The 16,518-nt window shown below is 39.8% G+C and overlaps 2 protein-coding genes and 1 long non-coding RNA gene across 4 annotated transcripts in view; all 3 read left to right on the top strand.

Moving 5' to 3' along the window:
- Positions 1-516: 516 nt before the first annotated feature.
- On the top strand, positions 517-2,723 carry LOC18009750. Of its 2 annotated transcripts, none has more exons than XM_006391636.2 (4): positions 517-773; positions 1,808-1,923; positions 2,068-2,338; positions 2,431-2,723. In XM_006391636.2, exons 2-4 carry the CDS (start codon positions 1,840-1,842, stop codon positions 2,583-2,585), a joined length of 510 nt encoding a protein of 169 aa, XP_006391698.1. In that variant the 5' UTR covers positions 517-773; positions 1,808-1,839; the 3' UTR covers positions 2,586-2,723. The 2 variants fall into 2 exon arrangements, with proteins under 2 accessions (XP_006391698.1, XP_024004409.1); XM_024148641.1 differs by having other exon boundaries at positions 1,798-1,923.
- Positions 2,724-11,795: 9,072 nt separating this feature from the next.
- The window catches only part of LOC18009815 (E3 ubiquitin-protein ligase SP1), a 20,094-nt gene continuing 15,371 nt past the window's right edge, over positions 11,796-16,518 (top strand). Inside the window, 8 exon segments of the mRNA XM_024148624.1 lie at positions 11,796-11,869; positions 11,971-12,023; positions 12,121-12,248; positions 12,333-12,428; positions 12,516-12,653; positions 12,728-12,793; positions 12,986-13,098; positions 13,184-13,299. Of these exon segments, the coding sequence (XP_024004392.1) occupies positions 11,796-11,869; positions 11,971-12,023; positions 12,121-12,248; positions 12,333-12,428; positions 12,516-12,653; positions 12,728-12,793; positions 12,986-13,098; positions 13,184-13,299 (784 nt within the window).
- Positions 16,021-16,518, top strand: part of LOC112081867 — a 1,235-nt gene continuing 737 nt past the window's right edge. The window contains exons 1-2 of the long non-coding RNA XR_002896760.1: positions 16,021-16,225; positions 16,364-16,446. This is a non-coding gene — a long non-coding RNA (uncharacterized LOC112081867). The remainder of the gene's footprint in view (positions 16,226-16,363; positions 16,447-16,518) is intronic.

Here is a 16,518-nt window from a genome sequence, read left to right as displayed (position 1 = left end):
AAAGTAGGTCTTTTGAGTTGTCCCACATCGACAAATTTGGATAAGTGAGAAGGGGAAGCTGCACTATAAAGGACGATGGGACAAGTTGTGTCCATGTGGCGGGAGCTCGTGATGCAACGGGATTTGCTTTGTCTGTTGGAAGTGAAGTATTTGAAGAGTCAGGGCATTCGCTTGTACGAGGTACACTTGATTATCTCCAAGGTCTCAAGGTTTTCGCTTTTCTTTCTGGTTCTTTATTTGTTGGTCTATTTATTTGCCTAAGCAGCCAATCGTTTTGTTTCAGATGCTTGGAGTAAAGCGCATCTAGTGTGTTCTTCCAACTGGAATGCCGCTAACAATTGTTGGTGAGGTCTGTTGTATTCTAAGTGTTGATGACCAATATTTAACTCAAGACCATAAATATTCATGACATTTTTTAAAAAGTAGGTCTTTTGAGTTGTCCCACATCGACAAATTTGGATAAGTGAGAAGGGGAAGCTGCACTATAAAGTAAGAGTCTTCAAGTTCTATAATACTAATTTATGTTCATTAAAATCGTGGGCCTGTAGCATATTCTGCTGGGCCAATTAGTGGGCCTTTACAATATTAATAGTTATCTGATTTATAAAAAGTCACCGATTTAAAAATTCGGTATTAGGCGGAAAAAATTGGTTATCCGCCAAAGCTGACTATCTAGTTTACCTCGGATCCGCGACTAATTGGCCGATTAATTGTCTAGGCGGGTGATTCTTCGAACTTGTCTAGGCGGGTGATTCTTCGAACTCAGAGTTCAAGTAAGTCATCGAGTTTAAATATTTTCAAATAAACAAAATCATTGTATTGAGTTTAAATATTTTTAAATATTTTCAATTAATAAAATAAATTAAACCAAGTGAACGCATTTAGAGAAGGTTTGAACAAATTTTATCTTTTTAATAATTACAGTATAGTTTAATTACGGGAAAAAACCTTAAAAATTTTGTCGACCAATATAATTGATATCATATTACGTATTTTTTGTCATTTTTCTATACAAAAACATTGTTTGTGACTTTAACTATTGGGTCTGGTCCGTATTAGAACAAAGCACACAAGAATTAATTCGATGCTTGTATTGTGTTATACAAATCCATATCCGTTTTCTTTCTTCCCTTCCTAGACAGTGTCGTCTGTAAATCCATTCAAAGGTTGGTTTTTCGTTTTTTTTCTCTCTTTGAAACTTTGTCTTGCTCACTTGTTAATATACTGCCTATGAGTTAGAGAGAACTTTACCCATCTTTTTTTCCCCGGGTTTGTTGGGTGGATTAAACTGTCATCGAATTGTTTATAAGTTTTATGTTGGTGTTGTGTGTGGCTTCGTTATCATAGGAATGCGATTTCGTGATTCAGGGTACAAGGTTGGGATTCAGGGTTTTAAGTCTTAGGTTTATCAGAATTGTTAATTTGTTATCGAGAATCATCGAACCTAAGGGAAACGAGACAATTCTCTCATCCAGATTGGTTTTGTACATAGAAGTCGACAGAAAGATTGTGGAATGCAATAATCACTTTCATATAATCAAAAATTTGAAACGGTAATGATGGTTTTGGGATGATGGGTCTAATGAGAGTCTTCGATTTGAAATTGAGCTTAAGCACGCAAGCATCCAATAGGTTCTCGTTTCTTACAGATTAATATCGAGATTATCAAGATTATGAAGATGGACTATACTCCTTATCAAAAATATTTTCCTTTGTTCCTCTTCAAACCAGAATGCTTTATTTGATCAACAGTTGTTTTGCGAGGGCGTTATGACATTAAATTGTATGTTGTTTTAGCTGTTCCTAGCCTTGTTGATTGTCGGAATCGGGTAGACCAAGATGGAGCTGGATCCAAAGAAGTATGTTGAGCTATTGGAAAAAATTGAAGCTGAAGCTGATGAGGTTCTACTAGCTAAATATCAGGTACTCTGAAATATGTTCGGTATATATTCATTGCTTCGTATTTCATATTGATTTCTGAGTAGCACAATAAACAATCCTGGTAGTTCTGAAATTTGTCTTGCGAGAAATCAACTGTGTTTTAACCAAGTGGAGTTTGTATTATAGATGGTGGAGAATGACAGGGAGAGGAATACTAACAGAGAGGCTCTTACAGCACTTAGGAAGAAAGCTCAGACAACAAAGACTAGTGTTCCTTCTCCTTTTGATTCTATGATGAAAGATGTCCGTGAGAGCTCAACAGAACAACCTGTGGTCAAAGAAGTTTGCTCGACATGTGGATCACATGGCTCTAGTGAACCCACATGGATGATTCTCCCAGGAGCTGATCTTTTCGCTGCAGTTCCGTTTCATGTTGTGCATACAATGCTAGAGAAAGGTTTTGTCTTCTATATGGGTTTTGCTACTTTCTTTGTCAAAGGTTTAGTGTACTAGTCTCATGGAAAAGGGTATACTTTATTACTGTTGTAGATGGAAAGAAAATGGAGTTTGAAGCAACGAAATTGCAGAGCTTAATGAAGGAAAAAACTCTTTGCTTATCGGAACTTAAGGCTCTTGGTGATAGTATTCCTCCAGGCATTATCAGATCGTTGGTCACGTTAGAGGACAAACCTAAAGTTAAGTAGAACAATGCTGGTTTTGTCATTAACGGCGTTATCCATTTGTGATGTTGATGGATTCGTTAAAGTTATTATTGTATTCTTAATTTAATCAACAAGATTTCCTTGTTTATTTTTGATGAATGATATTTTATTGTTAGAGGATGTTACTGTATTTTTCAAGTTTTAAATGAAATGAGATATATGAATGAAGGTTTCGTTGTTCTTTACCTCAAGACTTAAGGAAATTTTCACAAAAATACAACCATATATATGAATAAGTGGTGGTTATTTAAGTTTGAAAAAGAGTACAAAAATGATTAATGCACGTAAGACTAAAGACATTATTGGGTTTCCGCAATATTTATTTACAAATTTTCTCTTCCTCATATAAATCTTTCACTGTACTACTTAATCTGTAAGCATTCATTTCACACGCCAAAACCCAAAAAAAAAAAAAAAAAAGAAAAGAAGACGAAGTGAAGATCCGTCTTATTTATTACAGACACAAAGACTTTGAAAACAATGTGTTGTACGCTCCCTTAAAGTCTAAGACTCTGAAACAATTATAGGAAACTATAAACTTGTTTCCTATAGCCTTTTCACATTATTTAAAAGATTTGAACCTTACTTCAAGTTCTTGAAATGGCAGTAATTTCATCTCTTGGGGCTATTAAACTGGTCCACACGTAAAAACTACAAAAACGTTGGAATATTGCCGGTAGAGGAGCCTCCACGCCTGTTTACAAAAACGCACAAACCAAAGAGTCGATGACGATGAGTCTTTACATTATTAACTTTTTTAGTTATGTGCAATGTAACATTTCTTGTAAACCTTCTTCAGTAATCTCTAAAGAAGAGCGAAGATTAACACATTGCCTCAAAAACTCTCTCATTTGTAAGCTATTCCTTTTTAATTACTAGATAATCATTCCACTGTTGTAAAAGAAAAAACTAATCACTACAGTAGATTAGCATCGAATTTTTGCGTCAAAATATTGTTGTCACTATGTTGTGATGACTTACGACAATTATATGAGGAAAGTTATTTTGATGCAATTTTATCGTAAATTAACATCAAATTATTTTGACGTAAATTCCATGTAAGATAAGGTGTAATTACGACAAATTACCGATGAAAATCGTTGATAATTTGATAGTAGTTGCCGTGTGTTTATCGAAAAAGTGTTACATATTTGAAATCAGACGGTTGAAAGAATCTGCAAACTTTGAGGAAGCTAATATTGTTAAATGGAAGTGTAACGTGGACACTTACAAGCCGAAATTCTCATCAAAAGCTACCTGGATGCTCATTCGGGAACCGCCACTGCAGTGTTCTTGGGCCGACGCGGTTTGGTTTAAGTACGCCACACCAAAATTCAGTTCACTAGATCGTGATGTAGAACAGATTGGCGACTGGAGACAGAATGGTGAAGTAGAATACTAATATCGTTCTCACTTGCGTTTTCTGTCAACATCCTCTAGAGACGACACACCATTTGTTCTTCACTTGCACATACTCTTCTCAAGTATGGATGAAGCTCGCCAAAGGCATCCTCAAGCACAGATTCACAACAACTTGGGAGCACTTGATGCAGCTCATACAGGATCGTACTCAGACAAACGTCTACCGATTCATTCTCAAATATGCTCTCCAAGCTACAATCCACGCCCTTTAGAGAGAACGCAATGGTCGCTGGCATGGGGAAGAGCCCTCTCCGCCCCAAAAGTTAATAAAGCTCATCGATAGAACTGTGCGAAACAGGCTTAGCTCGACCAGACTGATGGGAGACCAAGACTATGAGGACAGTCTTATGTTTTGGTTTGACACTAGAGATTAGATCATTTCAAACTTGATTTGCTAAATTTCAAACTCTGCTGCACTATGATGTAAAAAGGTTTTTTATTGAATAAAATTTTACATTCAATTAAAAAACAAAAAAAAAGTGTTTCAATACAAACTAATGAGGAAATTACAGACAAAATGATGACATTTTTTTTGTATACCATAATATAATGCCGAATAAATTCCTAGTAAAAGTGTGGGTAAATCAAAGTTAATTCATCAAAAAATCGGATTGGTGCAATATTATCAGAAATTTCATCACAAACTTCTTGGTATCTTATGTTAATATTTTGTTTATAAATACCCATCTTTTCAGAGTTGATTTGTTTTTTTTATATAAAATCGCAAATCTTTTCTAAAAACACAAACAATATTCTAGAGTGAATATATCTATGTGTATATGAATTACAAAAAGTAGATGTATACGTATAAAGATTAATTCGAAGAAAATGGTCAAAAAAAGAGTTTAGAGATGGTTTTGAAATATTTATGTCCATATGGTTGTTATACCGGTGAATTTAAAAAGTTCTGACCATATTGAAAGAGTATGAGTAAGATATTACCTTGTGATGCTACGTGAAAACATTTATTGAATAAAGAGTTATGCTACATTATTTTACAGAGTTTCGATATGGAAAAGATTCTGGTGGAAATGCAGCAAATTATCGTCATCTATGTAGTAATCATCAAGTTGTGGATCATCATGAACTTATACTAATTTTCTTTTGCGAATTGGATGGACATAGAGACTAATAAACATAATAATAGTACAGATTTAGTAGGTTACAAACACAGAACTTATATAAAATGTAGGATGTTCACTAGATTTTCAAAAATTCAAAGAAGATTAAAAAAAAAAAAAGCAGCAAATATTCATTGGATACTTGTAATCCAACCACTCAGAAGTGTTAGAATTGAGAGAAAAATATATAGAGAGAAGTGGCAGAAGAGATGGAGAAGCAAGAGAGAGGAAAGAGTATTTCATTTATGTGTATTACAAGGTTACATCTATGTCTATATATATAGATAGACAATGAGACTCCAAAAATAGAAAGTGACATGTCTATGTCAGTTCCAAGACAATATGGACACTAACAGAGATCATTAAATGCTGAGAGTGACATGACCTTAGCCTTGAATAACGCTAAGGTCACATGTCATTGTATTGACCAAACGGTCTTATACGTCAGACTCTAACGGCTCTTTCACTATCTCCTTTTTGTCTTCTCACGTCTCCTTCTTAGACATAAGCATATCCTTCTACACCGGGTTAGGCTGAATGGCATCCCGACCTCGTTCATTATCCACGTCGGTCTTGCTACCGTGCTCATTAATTCTACCTCGGCTCCATTGACGATCTGGTTACCTCGGCCTGCTTATTCTGTGCATAAACGTATGCTCACCTCGGTGCTGATATTGAGGTCGCACCTAGGTTCACACAGTCTGCATCTTTATTGGTCATCTCAATACTCCCCCTCAAGCTAAGCCATATAGAATATAGGCTAAGCTTGGAGACCCATAAGACATTACTTCGTTAAAACCTTGACATAGAAAAACCTCATGGGATAAAAACTATGCCGAGGAAAAAGAGTATAACGCTTGTAGGTTGGAGGAGAGTGAGATTAAGCTTGAGTGATGTCAACAAGCCCCAACTTGCTGTATATATGATCACAGACTTTGAGGACTCGCTGCTTTGGTGAAGATGTCAGCTAGCTGGTCTTCACTTCTATAGTCGAAAGCATGGGAAGTATAGTTCCTTCTTCAATCTTTGCGGACCTGTGGCAATCATCTCAATGTGTTTGGTCCTCTCATGAAACACTGAGTTGTTTGCGATGTGGATGGCTGCCTGATTATCACAGTGAAAGGTCATTGGTCCAGGGGTGTCTATGTTGAGGTCTTTGAGCACGGCCTTAAGCCAAGTGAGCTCATTGGCCAACTTCTTCATAGCTCGGTATTCTGACTCCGCGCTTGAATCAGAGACCACCTTTTGCTTCTTAGTTTTCCAGGTCACCAAATTTCCCCCAATGAAGGTGCAATACCCCGTGGTGGATTTTCTGTCATTCCTATCTCCAGCCCAGTCCGCATCACAATATTCGACGATCTCGGTGTTTTCATTCTTTCCCATCCAAATGCCATGTCCCGATGAGCCTTTGAGGTATCTAAGGATCCTTTCCACCATGCTCCAATGATAGACACTTGGTTTTTGCATATGTTGACTCACCTGATTCACAGCAAAACATAGGTCAGGTCGGGTGAGAGTTAGGTAGATCAGCTTACCCACAATCTTGCGGTATAGATATATGTCTTCAAACGGCTCTTCTGATTTCTCCCCCTTTCGAACGACCTTGTAACCGTCTTCAAGAGGTGTCTTTACCGGCTTAGCATTCACACTACCTGTATCACTCAAGAGATCAAGAATATACTTTTTTTGAGATAGAAAGAGGCCATCCTTAAGTCGGCACACTTCTATGCCTAGAAAGTATTTTAGTTCTCCAAGGTCCTTAATATCAAAAACGGATTTAAGAAAATCTTTAGTAGATTGGATACCTGTGGTGTCATTGCCTGAGATGATAATATCATCTACATAGACAAGGACAACAACAATACCTTGAACGCCCTGAAGTGTAAACAAGGTATGGTTAGATTCTGATTTCCTGAAACCATGATCTCGGAGGGTGTGGCTTAATTTATGATACCAGGCCCGAGGAGATTGCTTGAGACCATAGATAGCCTTTCGAAGTCTCAAGACTTTGCCGGGTGAGATCGAATCTTCCAGTCCGGGTGGAGGTTTCATGTACACCTCTTCTTCAAGCTCCCCCTGAAGGAAGGCATTCTTCACATCCATTTGCCACAATTCCCACGATAAGTTAGTAGCCAAAGAGAGCACAACCCTCACTGTTTTCAGGTTGGCAACAGGTGCAAAGGTATCAGTGAAGTCGGCGCCATAGGTTTGAGTGAATCCCCGAGCGACCAGGCGGGCTTTGTGCCTTTCGATGTCTCCATTACTCTTATATTTGATAGTGAAGACCCATTTTGAGCTCACAGCCTTCTTGCCTGGTGGGAGATCGGCTTCATCCCAGGTATGGTTGCGTTCCATGGCGTCTTTCTCATCTCCTATTGCGTGAATCCATTCCTCTTTATCTTTGGCTTCTTCATAAGAATTTGGTATGATGTGAAGATCCAACTTCCCAAGGAATGCTTGATGTTCTAGGGGTACAAGGTTGAGAGAACATCGTACTTGAGCCGGATAAGCAATCGCTTGATTGTTGTAGTAGACTCTAGTGTCGATCTAGTGAGAGGGTTTGATCAGTCTTGTACTTCTTCTGAGCAGTTGAGCAGGTTCTTGATTACCTTGGTTCGGGTCCTTTTGTTCAGTGCGGTTCGAATGCTCTTGATCAGCTCGGCTTGGTTCCTCTGGATCAGCTCGGGTCAAGCGCTCGTCGGAATAAGAGGAGGCTTGACTGGCTTCTCGTTCACTGTCTTGGGTCGGGGTGTTCTCCAGACTGTGGAGGTCGGTCTCCTTATCAGTGTCAGACTCCGAAGTGCCCGAGGTGCTTGAGGTGCCTGATAAGTCGTTAGAGTCCGAAGTGCCCAAGGTGCCTGGGGAGCTCGTATTTCCCAAGGTTGAAGAGGGCACACCGAGGTGATCGAGGAGAAATTTTAACGTGGTGGCACGATCACCAGGTGATCTGGACAGGTCTTTAAGACTATCCCAATCCTTAGAGGTATAGTATCCTTGATGCTCAATGAACTTGACCTCTCGTGAGATATTGATACGATTGGTAGTGGGGTCAAAACATTTGTACCCCTTTTGAGTCGTGGAATATCAAAGAAATATGCACTTGGTGCTTTTAGCATCGAGCTTGTTTCTTTGTTCACCTGGAATTAACACAAAACAAACACAACCAAACACTCGTAAGTGGTCTAAAGCAGGTCAGATTTTGTTTAATACCTCATATGGTGAGGTGTCATGCAAGACCCTTGTGGGTATTCGGTTAATGAGGTAGCATGCAGCAAGGACTGCGTCTCCCCAAAATCTCTTTGGTACATTTGTATGAAACATCATTGATCTTGCCACTTCCATGAGATGTCTATTCTTCCTTTCAGCGACACCATTTTGTTGTGGTGTATAGGGGCAGCTCGTCTGATGCAATATGCCATGTTTTGAGAGGTGCTCCTTGAATCTTTGGCTCGTGTATTCCCCTCCGTTATCCGATCTGAATACCTTAATCTTGGCATTAAACTGATTAGTGATATAGTTTTGAAAATTTAAGAACGCATCAAACACCCGATCTTTGGAAGGAAGAAGAGTGACCCAAGTATATTTTGATTTTTCATCTATGAAAGTAACGAAATATTTGTTATTGTCTCTAGAAAGACATGGTGAAGTCCATACATCAGAGTGAACAAGATCAAAACAATTTTCATAGATAGTAGTCGATTTTGGAAAAACGTTCTTGCAATGTTTACCAAGGATACATGCTTCACAATTCAAGTGATTAAATGAAACATGAGGTAACATTAACTCTAAGGCACGAGAATGAGGATGTCCTAATCGTGCATGCCACATCGCATTTAAACAAACAGAAAAACACGAGCTAGAAGTAGAGAGATCGGAAGTGCTTGGCGCTAAGTCCTCAAGAACATAAAGCTCATCTTTAGTCCCACCTCGGCCAAGTACTTTCCCGTTCTCAATATCCTGAAAATACACTTCGTTAGGACTGAATATTGCTTTACAATTTAAGTCCTTAGTTGTTCTTTTAACCGATAACAGATTTGATGTGAATTTGGGCATAAAAAAAGCTTTGGAATCTTTGTTGAACAAGCGTAAATTTCCAGTTCCTTCTACTGGTATTCTATCACCATTTGCTATAATCACATTTCCTGAGGTCGGTTCAATGTTACTTAGCAGATTCGGGTTATTGATCATATGGTGTGACGCTCCTGAATCTATAATTAGTGAACTACTAGGTTTGTGTAGAATGTGATACCGGACTCCTTTAGCGAGGCAATGGCTTTGATGACAGCTTCCAGGTCGGCTTTTCTCACATAGTCACCAGATGCTGCCATGGCCACCTCGTCTCTTGACGTGGAAGGACCGACCAGTCTTGGTGCTCCGACCTGGCTTGAAGCTCCGTGCTGCTCATAGGCCGCATTGCCTCTTGCGTCTTTGAATTTACTTGGTTTGAGATGAGGGTGAAGAATCCAGCATTTCTCTTTGTTGTGCCCTTTCTTCTTGCAATGCTCGCATACAGAGGTCCTTCTTTCATCTTGTTTGAAGATACCCTTGTTGGCCGTGATGAGTTCTCCTTTTCCCACGAACAGTCCTAAGGTGCCTTGCTCTTTTTGGATTCGAGCACAAACTTCATCAAGGTTTGGAAGCTTGTCTTCCCTTAGAATGTGTTTAATGAGGTCGTTGAACACAGGGTTGAGTGTGAGCATTAGGCCGAACACCTTGTCTTGTTCACGCCTTTCATTCAGCACTGTTGGATCCAGGGTGGCCGGCCTGAGCATCTCGAGTTCGGCCCACAGCGACCTGAACTTCCCGAAGTGCTTCTTGAAATCCATGTCCTCTTGACTTAGAGTGTTTATTGCTTTCTTTACCTCAAATACTCGACTGAGGTTGGAGACATTTCCTTACACATTCTTTAGGGTATCCCAGAGGGCCTTGGCTGTCTCACAGTATGAGTAGGCTTCGAGAATGGTTGGCTCCAATGAGTTTTGAATCAAGCCTAGAACGGTCTGATTTTCTTGAAACCACTTGACCTCTTCGGGAGTGACTTCCTCTTCTTTCTTGCCTTCTTTGCTAGCTTCTTTGACTTCTTCAGTCAGCGTCTTGTCTTCCAAGACGTGGCTCCAAAGTCCGCGACCGCAAATGGCAGTTTTAGTGGTTCTCGACCATAGGAGATAATTTTCTCCTCTCAGAGTAACCGGGATGACAATGGCTTTGGTGTTCTCCATGAAAAAGAATCTGGAAATAAGGGGATATGGTTTATAGACCGCTGGATAAAGCTTTTACCCCGAAGTCAAATATAAGGAGAAGGAGGGTGAAGAACGAAGGATGAAGATTGAGAAAAATGTGAGATTATGAAGAGTGGGAGGATAGAAGAATATGAAGAATCAGGACTAAGCCCGCTCTGATACCATGTTAGAATTGAGAGAAAAATATAGAGAGAGAGAAGTCGCAGAAGAGATGGAGAAGCAAGAGAGAGGAAAGAGTATTTCATTTATGTGTATTACAAGGTTACATCTATGTCTATATATATAGATAGACAATGAGACTCCAAAAATAGAAAGTGACATGTCTATGTCAGTCCCAAGACAATATAGACACTAACAGAGATCATTAAATGCTGAGAGTGACATGACCTTAGCCTTGAACAACGCTAAGGTCACATGTCATTGTATTGACCAAACGGTCTTATACGTCAGGCTCTAACGGCTCTTTCACTATCTCCTTTTTGTCTTCTCACGTCTCCTTCTTAGACATAAGCATATCCTTCTACACCGGGTTAGGCTGAATGGCATCCCGACCTCGTTCATTATCCACGTCGGTCTTGCTACCGTGCTCATTAATTCTACCTCGGCTCCATTGACGATCTGGTTACCTCGACCTGCTTATTCTGTGCATAAACGTATGCTCACCTCGGTGCTGATATTGAGGTCGCACCTAGGTTCACACAGTCTGCATCTTTATTGGTCATCTCAATAAGAAGTTCAATATGCGTCGAACAGGATAAGTATCAAAGGACGAATGTCTGACCATCATCGCATTTCAAGCTTTTACAGCTAATATACGTTAGTCATGAACATTAAATATAATTGCATGATGAAACCAAAAGATTAATAAACGACTCTTACAGTTATCACATGATTAACAAAGGCTTATGCTTCACGTTAGGCTTAAACATGAAAAACCATTTAGTCCCATTGAATCTTGAGAAATGGCCACATCATCAGCTTCCTTGCTTCTGTCTTTTATCGTCTTCTTCCCCAAACCTTGAGCTTGAGAATATGAGAGAGATCAAAGCAAAGGATCATCCAATTACAATAATCTGAATCTTTCATATTCCCTTCGAAATTCTCGTCCTCCTTCGATTCGCAGATTACTCCATCACTGTATGATTATTACCGGAGATTATCACGATCGTCTTTCAACGCTCTATGTATTAATCAAGCTTCGTTTGCTCCCAGTCACTATTTCTTTTTAATTTTCATCGGTCCAGATCCGAACAATACATTCAATAAATATTGAATTCGCTGCTTAATTCGAATTCTATCTCTCTGCTCATCACTTGGAGAGGCATTGTTCTTCTTCAAACAAGTAAGAGTGACTTCAAAGTTCAATCTCTCTCTCTTTTGAGAAGAAGAAGAAGACGAAGAAGAAGAAGATGATTCCTTGGGGTGGAGTTACCTGCTGCCTGAGCGCTGCCGCTCTTTATCTTCTCGGCCGGAGTAGTGGCAGGTTTGTGATTTTCTTACTTCCGTTCAATCTCCATTGATTTCATTGAACCCAAAAAGTGTAGAATATAAATCAAATCCCCTGTTATCCTCCTTTGATTGCAGGGATGCTGAAGTACTCAAAACTGTCACTAGGGTTAGCCAGCTTAAGGAATTATGTAATTTTCTCGCCAAATTGCTTCTTCTACTCTCTCTTTTTCTATCTTCTGATCAGTGATTCTTGATGTTGTTTCCAGATTGCTCTGTATTTGGCAGCGCAATTGCTAGAGTTAGATAGCAGCAAGCTCCTGCCTTTCATTGTGGCGGTATCAGGAAGAGTTGGCTCTGAGACACCTATCAAGTGTGAGCATAGTGGCATACGCGGTGTTATCGTCGAGGAAACGGTATGTGTAGACTGATAATTAGGATTTAGGCATGGAACCTAGTTTGGTTTTGCGGTTTTTCATCAGTTACATGGTCATTTTCAGGCGGAACAACATTTTCTGAAACACAATGAGACGGGTTCTTGGGTACAAGATAGTGCATTGATGCTTTCAATGAGTAAGGAGGTTCCTTGGTTTCTGGTAAGTCAATTATATATCTGTTTTGCAGCTGTGATTGGATGTTTCTTAAAACCATTTCGTAAAATTCCAAAACTTGTTTGCAAATAGGACGATGGGACAAGTCGTGTCCATGTGGTGGGAGCTCGTGGTGCAACGGGATTGGCCTTGACTGTTGGAAGTGAAGTATTTGAAGAGTCAGGGTGTTCACTTGTACGAGGAACACTTGATTATCTCCAAGGCCTCAAGGTTTTCGCTTTTCTTTCTGGTTCTTTTTTTGTTGGCCTCTCTGTTTGCTTAAGCAGCCAATCGTTTTGTTTCAGATGCTTGGAGTAAAGCGCATTGAGCGTGTTCTTCCAACTGGAATGCCGTTAACCATTGTTAGTGAGGTCTGTTGTATTTCTGAGTGTTTTCGTTTCATATACTTTGCTTAAGTTGTATCAGTTGATAGATAAATGGCTTACTAACTCCTTCACCGGTTGGAATTTGCCTTTTGGAAAATTTCTTAAAGATTCCTGTTAAAGAAGCTGGATCGTTCTTTGTACCTTAAATCTAATTTCTGTTTCTGCCATGTATGATAGGCGGTCAAGGACGATATTGGAGATTTACGGATTCAGAAACCTGAAAGGGGGCCTTTCTACGTCTCTCCTAAATCACTCGATCAGCTCATTTCTAATTTGGGAAAATGGTCAAGGTCGTCTCACTCTCCTCTCTTGGTTCTTCTCTTATACTCTTGCAGAAAAATGAGCCTAGCTGAATGATAAGAGTCTAATTTGCAGGTGGTACAAGTACGCCTCCATGGGTTTAACTGTTTTTGGTGTGTTTCTAATAACAAAGCATGTAATTGATTCTGTTCTAGAGAGAAGACGACGGCGAGAGTTACAAAAAAAGGTTTGTCACAGATTTGTCAGTCTAGAAAGTAAATAGTCGTCAACGAGTATATGTTGATACCGAGTATCACACAAAGAGTTTTTATTGATGTTATAGCTGAATTCAAGATGAGCTGCCTACGTACCCTTGAGAAGGGATCAAGCCATTCGTAGTTCTATTATTAAAGTTGTGTATGATCTTTGAAAGAAGAGGAGTCTCTTCTATTTATAGGGTTCTGAAATCGGTCTCTCTGGACGATTTCGTTTTTCTATTTGGATTTGGATTCGGGAATATTTCCTTTTCTTGGATAAGATTAAAAAAATATTCCGTAAAGTTTTAGATGTTAATGTCAATATTGTAAATCGGGGTTTAGAAGACCATAAGCTTTTAATGGGCTGAATATCTTTTGGATATAAACCATCGTAAATCGGGATCAATTAGGCCGATCTCGGTTCATACCGGACTAAACCGGGGGTGCGGAGTACACCACCAACAGTAAGCCCCCCCTTCAGTCCGGCGAAAGAGTATGTGTAAGAGTTCGGCGGATTTCATGAGTATTTTTAGTCCGGTGTGAATTGAGATTGGACTTTTGCGAGGCTGTTTGCTCGGCTTATATGAGTTTCAACTCAATCTGTTGCGAATTGCGATAACTCGGCTTACATTTGCGAGTGTTGAGAACTCGGCTAACGGTGCGAATCTGAGGTGTTCGGCTTAATTTGTGCGAGTTAAATGAACTTGGCCTGGGGGACCCAAGTGAGCTTTCTCGTGCTGGAAGAGTGAAGTTCGAACTCTTGTAAACACACGATACGGACTCAAGGTTTCCTAAGTCGAACCAGAGTGTGCGAGATGGGTTCGGCTTATTGTTCTCGGTAACTTAGGAATATAAATGTGCAGGACTGGCCCCGGCTTAATGATGTGGAGTTTACCACGACACCATGTGGGTGTTAGCAAGACGGATCTCAGTTTTTAGGTTGCATTGTTGAGAAATGTTATCGAACAACTGGTCAGGAAGTCGATGTAATACCGATGAGTTCGGTTGGGACTGCGAACATGTCAGTTCGGCTTGGAGAGACGGACCCTGAATTTCAGAGGAGCTCGGTTGATGAGCTAGAAGAGGTTTGAGCGCGGTATAGCTCGGCAGATGAGTGTATTCTAAGATGACGGACTCAAGTCGATGAATTGAACTTGTCTGACTAAATGAGCTGTTGTACCGAACTGAAACTAACAAAACTGATCTGATCTGAAATGAACTGAATATGATATGCTGAAATTCTGAGCCGAACTAAAAATCTGAATCAAAACTGAAATTCTGAAATTCTGAATTTGACGAACTCAAGTTGACGAACTGAAGCTGAATTGAACTGAAATCCGAAATCAACGAACTCAAGGTATTGAACTGAAATTCCAAACTCAAAATTAATGAATTGAATCTAAACCAAACTGAAAATCTGGGTCGAGATGAAATTCTGAACCAAGCTGATATTTGAAAATGACGAACAGAAGCTGCTGACGAGCCGAAAATAAGGAACTGAAGCTATCTGAACTGAGACTGACAAACTCAAACTGACGAGCATGTCAATCATAGTTGAGTTGGGAAAGGTGCTGAAGTGTGAGCTCGGAGCTCGTCTAAAGAGTGCTTTGGAGAAGCTTTTGCGAACTAAAATTTTTTTTTCTTTTGCGAACCGTAGCTCGGCTTGGAGGGACGGACCCTGTAATTGAATGGAGAATGTTTTGAATAAAGAATTTTGAAAGATGATACCTGGAGTTGGGGAGCTCGGTTTGACGAACCAAGATGGATGGTGTGTCAAGTAGCTATTCACGTGAGTCTCATCCTCCTCGAGCAGAAGTAGTAGAGAATGTTGAGTTGAGAAGTATCGAGTTGAATGGAACTCCGAAGTGAATCATATGTTGTAAAAATCAAATCACCATGTTGTTGTATTAAATTTGATAAAAGATGTCAATAATGACTTGCGTCAAGCGTCTTAGCCGGAGCTGCCCTTTTTTTTGTAATTCTGTGATATTTTGAATAAAATGGTGAAGATATTTATTTATCTTTGAGATATTGAATTAGTAAGGATGATGATACTTAGCTTTTTTTGTTGCTGGTGTGGGATTGTGAAGCTCGGTTCGTTAATGTTCAATCTTTTAACGGAGACGACGTCAAAAAGCAGAGACGAAGCTGGTTTAATTTCACATTTTGCTTTTGCGGAGCTCGGCGAGATGACGCCAGAAGATTTTCCAGAGTTGCGTGAATATTTTCGCCGTTCCTTTGATGAATGTCGAGCTCGGGACAGGGTTTTAAAGTCGGCTGAGTCTTCTCGGTGAAGCCATTGTTCTGAAGATAAGGCTTATGGAGAGTTCTTCTAAGATTACGGCAAAGATTAGGGGGAGCCGATCCAAAATAATTGTTGGAGCTGAGATCATAAGAGTCTTGTCCCCTCAGTTGTTCACAGGTGTTGGCTTCTTCTCGTTTTTGCAACCTTATTTCTTTGGTGTCTAGCTTGTCGGTACAGGTGGTGGAGGAATCTCTTCTCCGAAAGTTTTGGGAAGTCGTGAATCTTTCAAATTTTCCGAGCTTCTTCATCGAGAAGGAGATCGTCGAGGATGGTGAAGACTGAAGACTATGAGCTTTAATCTTTGTTTGGGCCAAAATATGGGCCTGATTTCTCAAAATACCAGATGGGCCAAAATCTGCTTGAGCCTAGTAGAACAGACAATTTGATTCCTTGATGTCGGCTTTGATTTTGTGGCAGGTCGGCGGTAATTAGCGATGGCGGAGCTCCGAGAAGCTCAAATTTGTGGCGGATTGCTGTTTAACTTGATGGGATAATGAATCGTTGATGTCGGCTATGATACTATGATAGTTCTTTTGATACTTGGATCGATCTTATTGTCGAGAATCTCCACGTGCTGGTCCAAACTTACTCATCGTCTCTTTTGACTTTTGCAAGGTTAGTGATTTTTGCAATGGAGATAACATCTTGAAAAATAAAAAACGGAGATGGCACTGGGCTTTGGGCTTGTTTGAGTTTCTTCTCTGTTTTTCTTTAATTTCCATGTTGATGACATGAGCATTGGAAGAGATGCAGGTCGGCCTGAGACGTTGTCCTGCAGGATGAGGACTGCTCGAAGATGACCGAAGCGTGATGTAGTGACGAACCAGGACTTTGAGGTGTCTCATAGCCCCTACTCCCTCTCTTTTTTTTTTTTTTTTTTTAAAAAAAGGAAAGGATTGCAGATTTAC

Source organism: Eutrema salsugineum, unplaced genomic scaffold (genome assembly GCF_000478725.1).
Source record: "Eutrema salsugineum unplaced genomic scaffold, Eutsalg1_0 scaffold_8, whole genome shotgun sequence".
In the NCBI taxonomy this organism is placed as follows: Eukaryota; Viridiplantae; Streptophyta; class Magnoliopsida; order Brassicales; family Brassicaceae; genus Eutrema; species Eutrema salsugineum.
This window is presented reverse-complemented; position numbering and strand designations above follow the sequence as displayed.

Coding starts and splice junctions, on each gene's coding strand:
- LOC18009750 (XM_006391636.2), top strand. CDS start 1,840: ATGGAGCTGGATCCAAAGAAGTATGTTGAGCTATTGGAAAAAATTGAA. Junction 1,924..2,067: donor TTCTACTAGCTAAATATCAG/GTACTCTGAAAT, acceptor TTTGTATTATAG/ATGGTGGAGAATGACAGGGA. Junction 2,339..2,430: donor GCATACAATGCTAGAGAAAG/GTTTTGTCTTCT, acceptor TTACTGTTGTAG/ATGGAAAGAAAATGGAGTTT.